This window comes from Barbus barbus (assembly GCF_936440315.1).
Source record: "Barbus barbus genome assembly, chromosome: 43".
NCBI lineage: Eukaryota > Metazoa > Chordata > Actinopteri > Cypriniformes > Cyprinidae > Barbus > Barbus barbus.
The window spans coordinates 6,094,638-6,114,423 of NC_136721.1; the positions used below are offsets into that span (position 1 = coordinate 6,094,638).

The 19,786-nt window shown below is 35.7% G+C and overlaps 1 protein-coding gene across 11 annotated transcripts in view; it reads left to right on the plus strand.

Moving 5' to 3' along the window:
* The window catches only part of LOC306862886 (drebrin-like), a 70,589-nt gene that overhangs the window by 40,356 nt on the left and 10,447 nt on the right, over positions 1 to 19,786 (plus strand). For 2 of the 11 annotated variants that reach the window (XM_079405934.1, XM_079405939.1), the window contains exons 2-10: positions 5,056 to 5,111; positions 8,134 to 8,246; positions 9,221 to 9,310; positions 14,828 to 14,917; positions 15,863 to 15,940; positions 17,393 to 17,544; positions 17,632 to 17,689; positions 18,126 to 18,179; positions 18,542 to 18,656. In XM_079405934.1, the coding sequence (XP_079262060.1) occupies positions 5,056 to 5,111; positions 8,134 to 8,246; positions 9,221 to 9,310; positions 14,828 to 14,917; positions 15,863 to 15,940; positions 17,393 to 17,544; positions 17,632 to 17,689; positions 18,126 to 18,179; positions 18,542 to 18,656 (806 nt within the window). Of the gene's footprint in view, positions 1 to 5,055; positions 5,112 to 8,133; positions 8,247 to 9,220; positions 9,311 to 14,827; positions 14,975 to 15,862; positions 15,941 to 17,392; positions 17,545 to 17,631; positions 17,696 to 18,125; positions 18,180 to 18,541; positions 18,657 to 19,786 lie in introns of all 11 variants that reach the window. The other 9 variants (XM_079405942.1, XM_079405937.1, XM_079405943.1 and 6 more) reach the window with 5 other exon arrangements.

Here is a 19,786-nt window from a genome sequence, read left to right on the forward strand (position 1 = left end):
GCACATGAAGAGGATCTGCAGTTGCCCCCTCTATGATGTCATTGCCGTTTTGTCATGATATTGTACTGTTTTATAGGTTTTTTCTGCATATGTTGTGTGCACCACATTCATTTTATTGGTCGCATCACATGACTTGATTTAGTCAACAAAAAAATGTTTTCAAATATTAATAAGCATTGGAACAGTTTAAAATGTGGAGATTATGCCAATATAACATTATTCCAAACTATTTCAATTGGATGTCTTTTCAAGAATTACATTTATTAAATAATATAAAAAATACATATAAAGTAAATAAAGATAAATATAAAGTAAAAAATAAAGTTAGCAAAAATTATTAAAATTATGTCAATCATAGAAGACATATTCAAGTTATTGTATATGGTTTGCATTTGCACTGAAGTGTATTTTTGAATAAATTAATAAATCTGGACAAAAAAAATGAGCATTACATCACTCTAGCAGGTTATGTGGTGTTGATACGGTGAGAATGCAGCAACATTTCATTCACATAAAAGGGAATGTTTTAATTAGCGTGGCTACAGAGAGTTTGTTCGCATGATTCCCACCCTGCGAGACAATAGAGGAGGCCTCCACTCAGGGGCTTGAGCAAATCGCGCTCCGCTTCACTCTGGTCTCGTTGACGCTCAGAGCCGCGTTTCTAGGTCATGAGAATCTGTTATGAATAATAAAACGAGTCTGCTTTAAATTGAATATTTATAGAAGTGAAACAGCAAACGCTGCACCTTCTTCCTGTATTATTTTCTCAGATATAGTTTCTGTGACACTGACATTTGCGGTATTTCTTATTTACTAATATTTCCCCCATCTTTACCATGGCTGTGTGTTTTTTTTTTTTGTTATCTTGAAACAGACTGTGAATGAGCCAGGGACCTAATGACTCTGGCTGGGGCACCTGACGGGAACAGTGATATTTGGAAGTGAGGAAATGGTTTGGGGAGAGGTGATGAAAGAGGAACTGATGTCGGAGTACAGGGGAAAATTTGGTGAGGGTTGAGGATTCTGCCCTAGATGTTTAATTGTGGGACCACTCAGACAGAAAACAATTAGAGCGTAGTCAAGTAGGTCTATTTTGGTGCTCTAGGCTATATATTTTCCAGAGAACACGTGATGTATTTTCAGCTCCTCTATAATCAACATAATAACTGCAGGATCCAAGTAATCACATGTGATGGATTGGATTCTTTCAACTCTTTCTGTACTGCATACACATAATCCATGACCTTGCACTGGTGGCCAGTGTTATTCTCCTTTCCACATTATTATGTCTTTTATGCTCCTCCATATTCCGCAATCATATGCACAACAAAAATAAACATTACAGAACCCACATAATGTCCAGTAGAAGTCTCAACAGAACCATATTCACTCACTCTAAGAGTGAAGGCACAATCTCAACTCATTAGAACACTTAGTATCAGAGGTGTTTTCTGCTTAGGGTCTCCCCCAAGCAACCCTCTAGCAATGCTCGGGTAACCACCTACAGATTTCCTTCAGAATGTGTAAATATGGAGTTTTTCTGGACAATTCTGTCTGGTGACAAAAAAAATAAATAAAAAAGAATTCTGCTATGACTTAATTCATATTAAAACGACAAAAACTAATTTATGAGTCATAAGTTATGACTTAATTGATAGTCATACAATTCTATGCAATTTTGTGTGAGTAAATGAAAAATAAAATACTAAAATTAAGAATTTTAAATCAGACAGTTGAATTTAAGCATGGCAACATAAAAAATGTGTTCGTTTTGACATTTTACGTTTAGCGGGATTATTGAATTATTAGTGTTTTTAATAAATGTTTCAGTCGTGTCTCCTCAGAAGACTGTGGAGTACAATTTTTTTATCAACTTTATGAAGCATCAAAGTATTGGTGGAATGGAATTTCAGGAAGGACAGAAATCTCTCAGGTTTCATTCAAATCTTCATTTGTGTTTCAGACATGAATAAGGTTTAATAGGAGTTGATTATGACACTGAATGAACTATTTTAGTGAACTATCCCTTTAAATAAGCTTTAGATGATGACAAAGGTTGTCTAAAGGTAAAAATAAGGTCATTTAGCATGCACATTTAGTTATCCACTATCAACCACCACCAGTGTAATATGCTACCAATCTATCTTGAACCGCTACTTTTAATGCACATTTATTTAATTAAAATACATATGACATTATTTTTACTTACTTTTACTTTACTTTTACCATTTAGCAGACGCTTTTGTCCAAAGCGACTTACAAATAAGAAAAAGTAACTAAAACTAAAAAGTTACAACTCTATAAATACTATCTACCCACATATTTAAGAAAATAAAGAAATTAAATAAAATTAACACATGCATATAACAACAACATTTCAATAATAAACATATCAATGAAAAAATTAAATAAAAAGCTACTACTATCCCTTGCCGGTGTCCCTGCCCGGTGGAGTCGCACGGTAGAGTCGATGGTCTTTACACTCTTTACTTTTTTACTTTTGTCATTTAGCAGACGCTTTTGTCCAAAGCGACTTTGGTCTTCACACTAAGAGGGCTTCACACGACGACTGCCGCGGTATAATAACCTTTATTATACCAATCTAACAAATGATCATTTCAATTCAGCTGGACCCACTTTCCTGTTTATCAACTACAAATGGCCAAGCAAGTGCACACACTGACAAGATACACGATACAGTACGAGACCAAACGCGATTTCAGCAACTCTCATCCTAGTAAACAAAATAAGCGTTTCCTAGCAACGGCAAATGCGCTAAACACTGAGACAAGTAAATACACTTACGAGCTGATTTTAAACTTCCGCTGATAGACTGCTTCTCTTAAAGACCACTTCCATTACACTGCCTTCTGCTGGCGCTTGAACCCACTTTCCTGTTTATCAACTACAAATGGCCAAGCAAGTGCACACACTGACAAGATACACGATACAGTACGAGACCAAACGCGATTTCAGCAACTTTTGCTTTCAGTGATTTTTAAAGGAACTTAACATAATGTGCATTGAATGCTGAGGCTCAATTATAAAAACTAATATAATTTTGTCACACGGTGAACTGAGGAATTGTTAGACCCCAAATAAAAAGATCCAAATCAACCCTGCTGACCATCAACCACACCGTTTCTCTGTGGAGATATTGGTTAGTTTTGTTCTACCGCTATCAACACGTGACATCATAATTCATATTTCAGAAGAGCCGTACAGTAATGTTACCCGTGGCTGCAGCATAGCTTTGAGATATCTTTTTCTCTCCCTGCGCTGTAGATCATTTACATATGATTGTTTGCATTATAATATGTGTCTCTTTGTAAGCCTGTCAGTATAATGGCTGATAAAGGCTGGATGATAGTGTTGGGTGAGGGAAGTCCTGCATTTTGGATTTGCGGCCCACTCCATTGGCAGGACCCATTGCAGTTTGGTGTTTAAATCATCCTTGTGCTTTGGACACGATTTTAGCCTTGTGAATGCTAAACGTTCTACAGATTTACAAACCAAAATATCATAGAGACTAAATCAGCCACCTAGCAACACTCAGAACACCCTAGTAACCAAAATAGCAATTTGCTAAAAACACTTTAGTAACCAAATAGCAACATCACACAATGGTGACTTTCACACTGAGAAGTACAACAAAAATGAGTACACTTTAGCATAATTAAGCAGAAAATTGTAATAAAACATAATGATTAAAGTAAAAGTTTTAATCTGACATTAATACAAAGTGCACTTTTTAAAAGTGTATAAGAAATATAGTCTTGAAAGTGTACTCTCTGTAAGTACACTTAAGATTTAACGTACACTACAAGTGCTCATGTTATACAATTAAGCACCGTTACACCGTTTCTACATAATAAAGTTCCTGTTTTAAAAAGATTTGGGACAGTATACTCACAACACTGTTCATCTAAACAGTGAGACACTATTTTCATCCATTTCCCATGCTTCGTGTTGTAGCTTACGGCAGTAGAACTTCTCTTTGTTGTCTTTACTAGCGTATCACCAAACTCCTACTCATTATTTTGCAGTGATGGGGAATGAGATTAGCTGTGCACTACAATATGTTAATGATTGTCTCCGTTATTTAAAGAATGAGACATCAAAGCCTTGGCATGTTAGAAACGCTGGGGTGTGTTTTATCTGAGCATACACAATTCATTAATATCTCTAGATATCGGTTTGGAATGCACAGTTGTTACCAGAATTATTCTTGCTTTTGCAGGTAAGCGTGAGACAGGATGAAAAATCAGTAGTTTCTCTTTTATTAGAAGCATAACAAGTACTAGTGCTCCATATTTTATCCTCCTACACAGAGCTCTCAGATGACAGAGGATAATGCCATTTTCTCCTCCGAGCTAACAGCATCCTTGACCCAGAGTGCATTGCTTTTGCCCTCTGGATAGAATGCATTCCAGTCTGTCCATGGTACCATGGAGATGAGTTTTATAAAGGGTTGTCCATGGGACTGACCTGGAAATAAAAAAAAAAATTCATTAGTTTGTTTTATTGTGTTTTGTGTACTTGCTTCGAATAAACCCCTAACCCTAAGTATTAAACCAGGGCTTGTAACTTGTCCCAAAGCAATTGTGCTACGGACATGAATGGTGCCTCAAAAAGTTCTATAAGGCCAGAATTATGATTTTCCTAATGAGAGTATTAGGGAGGAACAAAACATTATGGTCACATTATGGCCAATAACTGATAAAGGGCAATTATTTTGTTTTATCCAATTAAATATTAAATAAAATCGGTTGTTTTAAATGTGAATTTAGGCATCACAACATTATAATTTGCATATGTAAAATTAATATTTATTTTGAGATTTGCTAAAGATTATATTTATTACAATAAATACAATGACTAGTAAGTAATATAGTATTAATACATTGTGCATGCTTAAAGAATGTCATTAAAGAAAAAACAAACAGTTTAACATTGTTTTTGATCTGTATTGTATTGATTTATCGATGTTATTGTTGAATTTGATTTTGATTGAATGGTTGCTTTACTAAAATGATTCCTCTTTCTGTTTTGCAGGACCTTATACACATATGAAGATGACAGTAACGATTTGATCCTGTCTTCATCAGGAGGTAGGCTACATCTCAACATACTTCCTGTGCAAATATAGACGATCTAATAATAACCAACCAGAATGTAGTCATGCACAAGCAATAACGCTGTTGGCTGTGACTGATGACATTCATTTGCATTGTTGATGTACCATGATTGTGCTAGCGAATGCAACTGTGCGATTGAATCGTGACAGAGGCCAAACGCATTAAATGTGATATTAACACTGCTAGTGTTGTGCACAGACAAAAGTCTTCATTCATTTGCAGCATATCTACTGTAAATATTCATAAAATTCAATGGACTGTAATCCTGCCATCCAAGTACAAATCCCAAACACTGGAGGTAACCGTCACTCAGCAGTTCGAATCTCACTGCGTTTTCAAACCATTATAATGCATCAAGCTACACAGTCTCTGATTTCCCTCAGAGCTGGAGGAGGGAAACCTGTCATTTCACACTGATGACAATCATTTAGTCTTTGACTGATGGAAGGTTATTATTAAGGGCCGTGTTGATTAGCATAGAGGACACCATTCAGAAGCTGGAGTTGTTGTGGAAAGTCTGTTTGCAAGAGATTTCCTGCAATGTTTATTTACAGTGTATAGTTTGACTTTTTTCTGAAGTATTTGTCTCTAAAACCATCATTTTGCTGCAGTTTTCATAAACAGTATTATATCTTAGCGATGTTAAAAATACCAAGCACAATATGAAAATTAAAGCTGCAAGCAGCATTGAAAAGGGCCTTTGCACCCTTCACCACCACCTGGTCGCTTTAAGAAAAACAGCGAACTGTCAGCATTATGTATTTAAAGTGGTAAATATAGGAGGAATATGTCAAAGTCATTTATATGTGCCAAACTTCCTGCTGCCAGCTGGTGGCGCTATGACTATAACTGAATATTGGCATGTAGATGTCTTCAGGCCAGCATGTTTATCAAACATATGAAGTTTGGTGCAGATTGAACATGGTATGTTTGAGTGACATATCCTGTTGCCAACAGGTGGCACTATGATTATAACTGTATATTGGCCTTTATGTGTCTTCAGGTCAAGACTCTTACCAAACGTGAAGTTTGGTGCATATTGGACTTTGAAGGTATAAGTTAGTGTAAAACAAGTCATTTTCTGTTGCCAGCAGGTGGCACTATGATTATCGAATGTGTGAAGTTTGGGGTAGATGAGACATTGTATGGCTGAGTAACAACAACTTCCTTTTCCATGCCGAAACATCGAACTTTGTCAGGCCACCAAGGACACGTTCTTTAACGAAAACTCAAGATCTGCGCAATTTAACATCGCAAAGGCCTTTAGAGTAGATTGACCAAATATAATGTTGATGTCATTAAATCTCTAGGAGGAGTTTGCTAGAGCATAAAACATTCCAGTTCCTGATGTCAGCTATAACTATAACTGAATATGGGCATGGGAATGTGTTCAGGACAGGACTCCTATTAAACATGAAGTTTGGGGCAGATCGGACATTGTCTGCTTGAATTAAAACAACTTCCTATTTCATGGTGAAACATCGAAGTTTGATGCCCTTCAATGGAAACTAAAAATCAATCAAAAAAAGATCAAATTTGGTGTTAATCTGTCTAAATTTCTAGGAGGAGTTTGTTTAAATACAATGCCTGAAAATGGCAAAAACGGCACAAAAATTCAAATTCAAAATAACAGAATTCCTATTGCGTTTCGGACTTCGTACCGGGGGGACTTTTTTGTAGGTATTGGTTTGTTACATGTGTCTACTGACTTTTGTACATGCATGTGAAACATAGTTCGAGGGGCACTTCGTTGAAATTTTGTAGGTGGCACTATTGAGCCAGTTTTCATGAGTTTCATGAGTTTTAAAGCATGTTTAGGCACTCAAAAATGCGATTCATTTTGGAGAAGAAGAAGAAACAGCAATTCCAGTAATGTTGCCAAGCAGAGCAGGGACATTCATGCATTCATGCTATTCATGCAAACTTGAGATATTTAACAAATGACAACATAACAAATGAAAAAAAGCCACAATTATCCAATTTATCCAAGTGCAATTTCAAATGATCAGTTTAAATGACCAAGAGTGGTATTTTATTTAGATCAGTTTAGTGTACACAGAGTTAGGGAAAATTGCACCTTGAAATCATACACATGGAATTACATTTTTTATGTGGGTAGTAAGTAGTGGGCTTATGAGTCTACTGCTTTGTGTAATTTCCTCTTTCTGGAGCAGGAAAGAACTTCCACCAGACTGTGTGTGTGTGTGTGTGTTTAAGTCTACCAAACACTCTCCAGAGATCTATTTCTGTCGATTGGCACATTTACACCTCTCATGAGAAGCAGTAACTAACCGATCAGTCATGGTTATCAGCATGGGTAGCCAGCACACATGGTGATTAAATAGAAAGCATTTTCAACAGATTAGAATTGTATTTTATTAAGAATTATTTTGTAATTTATTTGTATTATTATTAAATATTTATTATGTAAATATTGTTATTATTAAACACAATTACCTGTATTGAGTAGTAAATACTTGTTTTAAATAGTTTTTGTTTATAGTAATGTGTGTATATATAAACATACTATGTGTTTAGAGAATATCTATTATATCTATTTTCAATTAAATACATTCCTTTTTCTAATTCCAGTGGTATTTTAGTTAGACCTTTTAAAAAAAAGGTCAACATTTTAAAATGTATTTCCTGGAAACAAATGTATAATATAACTTATCTTATGGATATTTCAGATATTTAAGGATCTTTTAACTTTGACATTTATTTATTTATTTTGCAGTAAGTACTACCTAAATAAAATTAGTCTAACTAACAACTATCTTCCAAAGGCAGGAACTCATTTTCTGATGGAGCCCACACATAAGCCCCCACAAGCCTGAATTAGTAGTTATGAAATGACTTGATTAGATGTACTATTACTGTTTGGTCATGCCAAAATGGGCAATATTCTGCCACATTTGCTTTTGGGTTTTTTTTTGCAATTAGTACACCAAAACAGACTTTTCTTTCTAAACAGTGTGATTGTTGTGTTTCACAGATGGCGGCCTGGCAGAGATTGCAGTAACCTTCGATAACACCCGGATCATGTACGGTTTCTGCAGCCTGAAGGAGCCCAGCGCAGCCCTGCCACGCTACATCCTCATCAACTGGGTGAGATGACACAACAACCTGCGTTCAGTGAATTTTGAAACCCGTTAGCAAGAACACTAGCTCTAGAGGTCAACAAAGACACAGCAGTCAACATAACCACAGTCAATCAACATCAGTGCTGCCCTCAAATCAGACATGCATCTTTTATCATACAAAATCAGGAAATACTTTTGTGATGGTGGTGGGAGCAAGACCCCATGTAAAGCCCCCACGATTCTGAATTAGTAGTTATAAAATTACAATTTTGCTAAAAATCCAAGATTAGATTAGAAGACACGTTCTGTTTGCTTGTGGTTAGGCTAAAATGGGCCAGTATAACGGTTAGTGGCTTGAAGGCATTTAGATTTTTTTCAAACATGAGTTGGATGGCAAAAATTGTGGCTGAATCACTCGATAATATTGCTTAGAATAGATAAAATAAAAGAACAAGCCTCCAGGCGTGATTTTTGCTCTATTTAGATCATGCATTTTGAAGCTGGCTCCATTTTAAAGTGCATGCAATTGTAAAAAGCGAAGTACTGGCTGTTGCACACAACACTTTTAAATGCTTTCATTATTTTCTTATGTTCATTTAATTACAAGCATGTTTTGGACTTTGTATTCTTAGTACTCATCCCTTTATGTCACAGCAATTATTTTAAATTGTGTGAGCTTGATTATATTCAATGGGTGCTGATCAGAGAAGTCTGCCTGTTGTTAGTTGAATTATTAAAGTGGCAGTATCTCTTTAAATGTATTGTTGCCTTGGAAATGCACGTCACGGTTGCGGTGGAACACAATATTCACCTCAATTTAAAGTTTAAGGATGTGATTATCAGGTTTTTGTTTTCTGAATGCAGTGCTTGTAACTACCTGGGGGAGCAATCTGAGACAATTATATATTATCAGTATACTCTGAAATGTGCTCGAATTTTTATGTATACTCTGCAGTTGTGTTCTTTTTAATAAACACATGTATGACAATGTGTGTTCAGGTTGGTGAAGATGTGCCTGATGCCAGGAAGTGTGCCTGTGCCAGTCATGTAGCCACCATAGCCGAGTTTTTCCAGGTGGGTCTCCCCAAGGTAAACCAAACATCTTTTACTTCTCTTCTAAATTAGGTAATAATCCATTTCAGAGACACATGACTCCACTTTTCACTGTCATTTTCACATCATCTCTGCTCTGAGCATGCGAGGAGCGTTAGCTGTTAGGTTTCAAAGTTATTTTTGTCACTTTTATTCGAAAACTGACTGAAGAAAAGGAAATGTGATTCATCTAAAACAATTTTCTTTGTTAATGTTGGGGTGAATCTTACAAAACCTGGCCCAGGGCAGGTTGAGTGCACCACAAAATCAAATCAAAGAAATGAGAAATGTGGAAAATTGTCCATTTTCATTTTTCAATTCAATTATTTATAGAAAATATATTAAATTTTTTCAGTGAAATATGACCTTAAAAAGAAAACAATACAAAATAATTTTGTGTGAAGTGTTGTTTACAGTTTTTTACTAATAAACACATGTAAAAATTATATTGAACCATGTTTTATTTTCTTTTTGTTCATTTATATTTACAGTATATGCATAAAATTAACATTTTAGTTTTTTGTTTTATTTTATCTGTGAAATAATTTAATAAGAAAACAGTACAAAATCATAGTAAAAAATAATCTAGACAATCTAGATATGAGAAAATATTTAAATTGAATCATGTTTAAAAATAGTATTCATTTTTATTTACAGTGTATGCATTCAAATTTTATTCTATTTTATTTGGTTTCTTTATCAGTGAAAAAAATAAAAAATAGTGGACCTGGCCCTGTTTTCGTGAAATTCACCCACTGAAACATACAGTGGGTACGGAAAGTATTCAGACCCCCTTAAATTTTTCACTCTTTGTTATATTGCAGCCAAACGCAAAATCGTTTAAGTTCTTTTTTTTTTCTCATTAATGTACACACAGCACCCCATATTGACAGAAAAACACAGAATTGTTGACATTTTTGCAGATTTATTAAAAATGAAAAACTGAAATATCACATGGTCCTAAGTATTCAGACCCTTTGCTGTGACACTCATATTTTTAACTCAGGTGCTGTCTATTTCTTCTGATCATCCTTGAGATGGTTCTACACCTTAATTTGAGTCCAGTTGTGTTTTATTATACTGACTGGACTTGATTAGGAAAGCCACACACCTGTCTATATAAGACCTTACAGCTCACAGTGCATGTCAGAGCAAATGAGAATCATGAGGTCAAAGGAACTGCCTGAAGAGCTCAGAGACAGAATTGTGGCAAGGCACAGATCTGGCCAAGGTTACAAAAAAAAATTCTGCTGCACTTAAGGTTCCTAAGAGCACAGTGGCCTCCATAATCCTTAAATGAATGACGTTTGGGACGACCAGAACCCTTCTTAGAGCTGGCCGTCTGGCCAAACTGAGCTATCGGGGGAGAAGAACCTTGGTGAGAGAGGTAAAGAAGAACCCAAAGATCACTGTGGCTGACCTCCAGAGATGCAGTCGGGAGATGGGAGAAAGTTGTAGAAAGTCAACCATCACTGCAGCCCTCCACCAGTCGGGGCTTTATGGCAAAGTGGCCCGACGGAAGCCTCCTCAGTGCAAGACACATGAAAGCCCGCATGGAGTTTGCTAAAAAACACCTGAAGGACTCCAAGATGGTGACAAATAAGATTCTCTGGTCTGATGAGACCAAGATAGAACTTTTTGGCCTTAATTCTAAGCAGTAGAGCAGTGTGGAGAAAACCAGGCACTGCTCATCACCTGTCCAATACAGTCCCAACAGTGAAGCATGGTGGTGGCAGCATCATGCTGTGGGGGTGTTTTTCAGCTGCAGGGACAGGACGACTGGTTGCAATCGAAGGAAAGATGAATGCGGCCAAGTACAGGGATATCCTGGACGAAAACCTTCTCCGGAGTGCTCAGGACCTCAGACCGGGCCGAAGGTTTACCTTCCAACAAGACAATGACCCTAAGCACACAGCTAAAATAACGAAGGAGTGGCTTCACAACAACTCCGTGACTGTTCTTGAATGGCCCAGCCAGAGCCCTGACTTAAACCCAATTGAACATCTCTGGAGAGACCTAAAAATGGCCGTCCACCAACGTTTACCATCCAACCTGACAGAACTGGAGAGGATCTGCAAGGAGGAATGGCAGAGGATCCCCAAATCCAGGTGTGAAAAACTTGTTGCATCTTTCCCAAAAAGACTCATGGCTGTATTAGATCAAAAGGGTGCTTCTACTAAATACTGAGCAAAGGGTCTGAATACTTAGGACCATGTGATATTTCAGTTTTTCTTTTTTAATAAATCTGCAAAAATGTCAACAATTCTGTGTTTTTCTGTCAATATGGGGTGCTGTGTGTACATTAATGAGGAAAAAAAAATGAACTTAAATGATTTTAGCAAATGGCTGCAATATAACAAAGAGTGACAAATTTAAGGGGGTCTGAATACTTTCCGTACCCACTGTAATTGTTGTTTTGAAGTGTACATTTCAAGCATTGACTCATAATGCATGAATTCTAACATAATGTTTTTAGTGCTTTTCAATACCACCATCTCGTCTGTTGTTGTTTCGGCTTGCTGTATGGCTTTGTTGAACAGCATACCTCTTTAGCTCTGCTGCAATTCAGTCCTGTGCTCCAGCAGATAAGAGTAAATCACAAGTCATGTGGGTGGGCCAAAGAGTCTTGGGGGTCTGTGTGTGTGTGTCTATGTGTGTCTATGTACCTAACAGTTAGTAATGTGCAGCAGAAGATGTTTCTAGATGACTAACACGGTCCTCTTCAGGGCTATTGTGTTGGAGGTGTCTGTTGGTGTGAGGGATCTGAATGGGGGGCCGCTCGCCTTTTCAAATCTCTCAATCTCTTCAACGTGGGTGTGTGGGCGAGAAAAGGAGAGAGAGAATTGAGGCATTGAGGTAGAGAAACTCCACGATGAAACATCAGCGAGACGACCAAGGCCGCTACAGAGATTGTGCTTTTGGGTTGAAAGAGAGACGCTGCTATCAGGAATGAATTGATCTAAAGTGCCAGTCAACTCATCAGCTGCTCATTTTGAGCTACTGAAAAGACTGATGGCAGAATTCATGTTGCTGTGTTAGAGGAACACACATGAACTAGATATAGTCGGTTGTTTGATGTTCTTACAAAAGCTTAGTTAGAGGTCCAGCTGAGTATGCTGTGATGCCCACACAAACGCTCTTGTGAGCTTACAAGCACATCGAAGACCTGTTTTATACTGAAAGAAAAGACTAATTGCATTCACTTCTCATTTTTCCCATCATTTATACTGATTCATAGTTATCCCTTTAAATGTACATACTGTACTGTACATAGTCTAAACTCATTATTTCAATATGATTATTTAATAATACACACTACTGTTCAAAATTTGGGGTTAGTCATTTGTTTAAAGAAATTAATACTTTAATTCAACAAGGGTGCATTAAATTGATCAAAAATGGCAGTAAAGTCAATGATAATGTTAAAAATGATTTCTATTACAAATAAACTTTCTATTCAAGTTTAAAAAATGTGTATCATGATTTCACAAAAATAATTGCGGTTAGGTTTCTTGAACATCATATTAGAATGATTTCTGATTTCTGAAAATTCAGTTTTGCCATCACAGGAATAAATTGCATTTTAAAATCAATTAAAATAGAATGCAGTTATTTTTTATTGTAATAATATTTCACAATATTTCTGTTTTTGGATCAAATAAATGCAGCCTTGTTGAGACTTCTTTAAATACATTGCAGATCTTGCCGACCACATACATTTAAACTGTAGAGTAGATTTTGTTATAGTGCCACCTATCTTCTACATTAATAATTAGCATTTTTAAAGGGAATTATAGCCAGAAAAAATATATCTAAGTGTTTTTTAGTGTATTCATACAGTACATCTTGATATGTGTGTATTTGCTCTTAAATTTTTCATTTAACCTTTATTTAACCAGGGTAACCCCTCTGATATTTAAAATGTCTTATACAAGAATGTTCTGACCAAAATGGGCAGCAATACAATGTTTAATCACAAATTTACAAAGCAAATTACACATCACTGAATCATCTTCCAATTGCCGAATAACCATTTTAAAATGTTGCAAAGACGGCAAATTTTGTCATTTTAATTTAGATTGAAGAAGATTCCAGTCAGATGGAGCTGCATATTTAAAAGCCTTTTTTTACCCAGTACAGATCAGACAAAAGGAACAGGGAGAGTATAAATATATTTCTGTTGAATAAGACAACAGAGATATGAAAGCAACACCCCTAAGATGGCTTTGTAAATGATTAAATACCAGTGCATTTTTCTTCTAATGAACAAAGAATGCCAAGCTACTTAACGTTTTTTTAAGTGTGTTTGTCATTTTTTTTTTTAATAATCATTTTTAAAACATTTCCACAGTTTTTCACTTAATAACATAGTATATAGAATAATATCTAATTATTTTTGTTTATTTGTATGCATTAATATTACAATACCATATCATACTATACTATAAACAGAAATATTTACCTGCATTTATATTTTTACTAAAACATTTTAATCAATAGAAAATGCCACAAGTGGACAGTTATTACTGTTTTTAACTGGTTAACAGAAATTAATCAGAATTAAGCACTCCAAAAACTGATGGCACAAATGAGTCATTTTGAACCCTTTGAGCAGATAGTTTAAACTGATTCACAGAAATGAATTGACATTACACTTTAAAAAAAAAAAAAAGTTTAAAAAAGTTGTTTCAACTTAAAATAATTTGTTACCCAGCTGACTTAATCTTTAGTTTAGTCAACTTGAAATTTTAAGATACTCAATGTTAATTTAAGGGACAACGGGAATATTTTAGTTGACTACACATTATTTTAAGATGAAACTATTTTTATTTATTTTTTTACAGTGATTACAGCAGTTAGCTACAGACCCCAAATTCGGCATTCAAGGAGTGTATATATTTGCCCCAAACACTTTTGTGAAACTTTGCTTGTTTTACTCTGGTTGAGTCTGCGTGCTGCTTGATGACACACAATATTTCATAAATAGGCTTCTTATCACTGTAAAAAGTGATAAGTTGACTTAACTTAATTTTAAGGCAACAGGTTTCCTCAATTTCTTTAAGTAATTATGAATTGTCAATTGTCACTTAAATTTTTTTTCAATTATTATTTACTTAATCATTTTAAGGCAAGGGGTTTCCTCAATTTTTTTTAAGTTAAGTCAGCATCACTTTTTATAGTGTACCAACACTTTGTGATTTGTGCTGCTGAACTTTAATTCAGAAACGCTTTTTAAAGATGTCCATCTTCTCATACTCGCAAGTCATGGGACAAGGAAGAATATGAAAACGTCTTTAGGAAACTTGTCAAGTAGAGCTTCCCCACCGATGCCTTTCACAGTAGCCTGATGCTTTTGTGACTTTCTTCTTTTGTCTGACACTCCTGGGACAATCGGGCTGTATGCCATAGTGACTTAACAAAGTGCTCGTCATTTAAATGCTCGGTTGATGCTGGTTGCCAGGTGATGTGAGTGTGTGTGCAGCAGTACTACTGATGCTCTTTTTCTCTCTCCAGGGTGTTGACGTCATCGTGAACGCTAGCAGCATGGACGACATCGACCCCTTGGCCATCGGACAGAGGCTGACCAATGGGACTGCTCCAGTGGCAAGTCCAGTGCTAAGCCGCCTGCGAATGAGAGACGAGGAGAACGCAGAGAACGTTGTGCGTGATTGGTGATAGAAGGGCTGATTAAGGGGAGAGAGGGGCCCGGTGTGTGTGTGTGTGTGTGTATGTGTGGGTGGGCTTGTTTACATGCATACGGACGCTACTGGAAAGAGGTCAAATCAAGTTGTCTGTGAATGGCTCTCTAATAGTGTGATGTCTGACACAAGGGCACAGCCTTGTTGCTGTTTTTAGAGGAAAGAGCTCTTAGAGCCGCATTGTTGATTCAGAGGAACTGTATGACTATGTGAAACACTGAGTTGATTCACACACTTTTAAAATAACCAAGATCCTTCCGGCTATTTCGCTCACTTATCTGAATGATGTCATTACAAGTATTGTAAACCCTAAAATGTTGTATTAGTATATCGTATCGTAGCATTTCAGCCAAAGCATGAAGTGTAATGTAATCTCAAAGCCAGATTTGACATCTTTGAGACTGTGGTAACACTTTACAATAAGGTTCCATTATTAGCATTAGCTAACATGAAGTAACAGCATTTTTACAGCATTTAATAATCTTTGTTCATGTTAGTTAATAAAAGTGCAGTGCATTAACTCTTATTAACAGATACAACTTTTGATTTAAAAAAATTAATGATTACATTTTGAAATTAACAATAACTAAGATAATAATATATGAATGCTGTAGATTACCGTTAGATTAAAAAAACAATTAACATAGTATTGTTCATTATTTGTTCATTTTTGCTGGTGTAGTCAACTTAAACAATACGGTAAAGTGTTACTTTGTGTGTGCTTTCTAGCTGATTTTATGCTTGGAGAAGAAACAAACTGTCTCCATAGTGCCTCCCTTAGATCAACATCTAGTTAGCTATCCAATTATAATGGCCAGTACTCACACTTCCCCTTTCCTCCTGACCGCAGGGCACCACCTACCAGAAAACAAATGCAGAGATTGAGATGAAGAAAATCAATCGAGAGGAGTTCTGGGAACAAGCCAAGGTAGCAATTTGATTCCTTTGGCTTTCTGCTGTAAAGATGCTTGATCTGAGACTCTTCAGGATGGCAGTGTGAACCACTGTAAACTAGTTCTAGCACACAATGTGACGGCTCAGCTGACTAGTCTCTTTGTTTTAACATTATGAGGAAGTGGTTCTATCAGATTTGTTTGATACCGTTAATTTACTAGCAGCTTAAGTAGAATACTGTCTGCTTTCTCGTAGCTCAATAAAATTGTACTAACTGGGTACTAACTTTTATGTCTCTGGGGTTTTATTAATACTTTCTTGGGGCGTCTTGGAAACTTTTTACTATATCTATTACTACATTCTTTATGTACAGATTTCAGTCCTAATTGGGGAAAATATATTATAAAAACATTGTTCTGTTTGAAAACTATGATCATCTTAACAGTAAAAAGGTAATATTTACTGAGTGGAAAATATGTGACCCTGGACCACAAACGGGTATATTTGTAGCAATAGCCAAAAATACATTGTATGGGTCAAAATTATCGATTTATCTTTTATGCCAAAAATCATTAGGATATTAAGTAAAGGTCATGTTGCATGAAGATATTTTGTAAATTTCTTACCGTAAATATATCAAAACTTAATTTTTTTTTGGTAATATGCATTGCTCAGAACTTCATTTGGACAATATTGGACAAAATCTATATTTTGATTCTTTTGCACCCCAGATTCCAGATTTTCAAATATTGTATCTCGGCCAAATATTGTCTGAGATGCAATTGATCCTAACAAACCATACATCAATGGAAAGCAGATGATACATCTCAATTTCAAAATATTGACCTTTTTTTTGGTCCAGGGTCACATATCTGTGTTGATTTTTACAAAAAGTATGGCTGTTATTGTCACCATTAACAACAATTTAGCACGATAATGTTTTATAAAAGGTAGATACATTTTTGCCAGATAAATTTGAGACATATATGAAAAAAAATCTATGTAAATATCACAACAGACTATTCGTAATATTAATTATTATTATCACATATTTGAATATTTACTAATAAACTTTAAATGTAACTTATTAAAATGATTATTGTTTTGTATATTTATTATTGGGTCTTATTTATACATAAATCCTTATTATTTTCAACACAAACTTTTCTTGAACTAAATAGTTAAAGGTATTTTGAAAATGACACATTGCTGGTTCATACAAATCCTAGAATTCTTCTAGTTGAATCAATATTCTGCAAATTGCAATGGGAAAAGGTCAAATGGAGGATTTTATCATTTAGTGTTTTTGCCCAAAATAGAGTATTGCATTCTGTGATGTTTAGATCTATTTGTATCCACTGAAATGTGAAGCCAAATGCATAAAATATAAATGAAATAAAGAAAAATAATAAGTATAAATGTTATTGTGGTAATCTTATTCTGAATGTTTCACTGATGTTTTGCTGACATGTTCCTTGTTTAAAAGCGGGAGGAGGAGTTGAGAAAGGAGGAAGAGAGAAGGAAGGTTGCAGAGGAACGGCAGCGCTTTGAAGCGGAGAGGATGGAGCTGGAAAAAAAAGAGCAAGAGGAAAGAGAGAAGCGGTACCGTGAGAGGGAGCGGCAGATCGAGGAGCAGAGGTAGGAATGGTGCCACAGTGGCCAACACTGATGACCCTCAGCCAGACATGATTATAATGCTATCTGTGTTTATATACATGGTCACAGAAAGAAGATGCAGGAGGAGGAAGAGGCCAAAGAGAGGTCAAGGAATCAACCCTTGATTGTAAGAGTGCGTATGCTTTGCATACAGTAAACCAGGTTTGGTGTTTTAAGAAATGCTTTTATGGCTTGAATCATTTACAGATGGCTTGATAGTTTACGGGTTGTAACCAGAAGTTAACCAAAACATGACCTATGACTCATGTGTCTTCTTCAGTAATATTGTCTTGTAATAAATGCATAAATAGTGTGGGCAGTACAAGTTAAGTCACCTTTATTTATATAGCGCTTTTTAACAATACAGATTGTGTCAAAGCACTTAACAGTATCAAATTGGAGGATAGAGTGTCAGTAGACTTCAGAAGTATTACACTAATCATTTGTAAAGTAAATATACAAACAACTGCATGTGAAGTATCCCACATTTAACTGTTATTTTAACGAAAAAGTTTTTGCTGCCCCCTGCTGGAAATAAACAAGTGCGTTCATCCACTTCACAGACAGAGCCCAGCTGTGAAGACCCTTCCTTGGACAAAAAGGAAACAGAGGTTGAGGTGGGTTGAAACTGAGCTTGTAAGGCCACTCCAGCATCAGTTCATTTCTCATATAACGGTTTTCAAAAGGAGAACAGATTCTGACCCTAACAAACTCAAATTTGGGGCAGATTTGTGTTATGATGACAGATATTCTGCTGGGGTTTACATGTGGGTCAGTGGGAATCCTCATACTATTTCAAGACATTGTGTTTCTGTGCGTGTGCAGTCAATAGTATCTTCAGTCTGAGAACGGACCAAAAAAATCATTCTTACCTGCAGTTATTATTTGTCACAACATGCATTACTATCTGTTATCTATTTATCTATCTATCTATCTATATTATGTTTCACCTTGTTTCCCCGTGTTAATATGTTTATAGGAAGCAGCAGCCATCATTGCCCAAAGGCCCAGTAACCCACGGGAATTCTTCAAGCAGAGAGAGAGGGTCACAGCCAACAGCGTGGACATCTCACCAGTCACCACCCACAGGATCGGTAAGATCATAGTAAAAAGGTGGAGAAGAGAAGGAGGAGGGCATATATGCTAAATCCTAAGCCTTTGTTTGTCCTGCTTCTTGCTCTTCACTTGTCTCTCAATCTGTCATTTAATGTGAATTAAACAGCACAGCTCAGGAGAGACCATCTGTCTCAGAATGTGCTGAAATCTCTGCTCTGAATCATCACGACAGATTTGTTAGGTTCATAGACCGTTAAATTATGTAGATAGATATACCTTTATATATTTATGTAGAGAACAGAGGTTAAAGAGGATCTAAACTACATATACCCTCAACAATTAATGTAAACCACAGTTGTACATATGAGATTGTTTTGAATTTAATATCACAGTGTATATTTAAATTTTTTACACTTTTTGCATAATGGATTGATGGATATACGGTATATATAGAGGGACCGATTATTCAATTGTTATAATAAATGTTCATAGTTAATTTAGTGGTTAGGCTAGGCTGGGAGACTAGTTAAACCAACTAAAATCAGCTTAAACCACCTCCGGCTGGCCATTTTGATCAAAACAAATAGTACAATCTAATAATAATTTTAAAAACCTAACATTTCTGTGTACTAATGTATTATGCTTAATAGAATATTCTATATATATATATATATATATATATATATATATATATATATATATATATATATATATATATATATATATATAATATACAGCTCACTAACCGATGTTATTTCTACTAGTTGAGAACATGTTTTGTTTCAGCTTATTTTTGACTTTTTCACGTCAGCTTCAGATGTACGTACTAGAAGTTGAGTAGATCAATGATTTCAATACTTGCGGAAAAAAGTGACTGGAAATTTCAAACAAGGACTGCAATGACTGAGATAAACCATCTTAAACCAGCAAACCACCATAGGATAGTTTGAGTAAGGATTTTTTTTTCAGCAGGGATGCTGCAGCAAGGATTGCTTTACTGTCAAAAATTTTTATATTGGTGCCATTTTCTGAGCAATATTATTACTGGATGATTATGCCATTTCATTGTTTATTTAAGATCATAGACATTTCAGTGTTGGAGTGAAAGTCAAACTCTTCACTACCATCTGTTGTCGAAGGGTACAGACACTGAAACAACTGCTGCTTT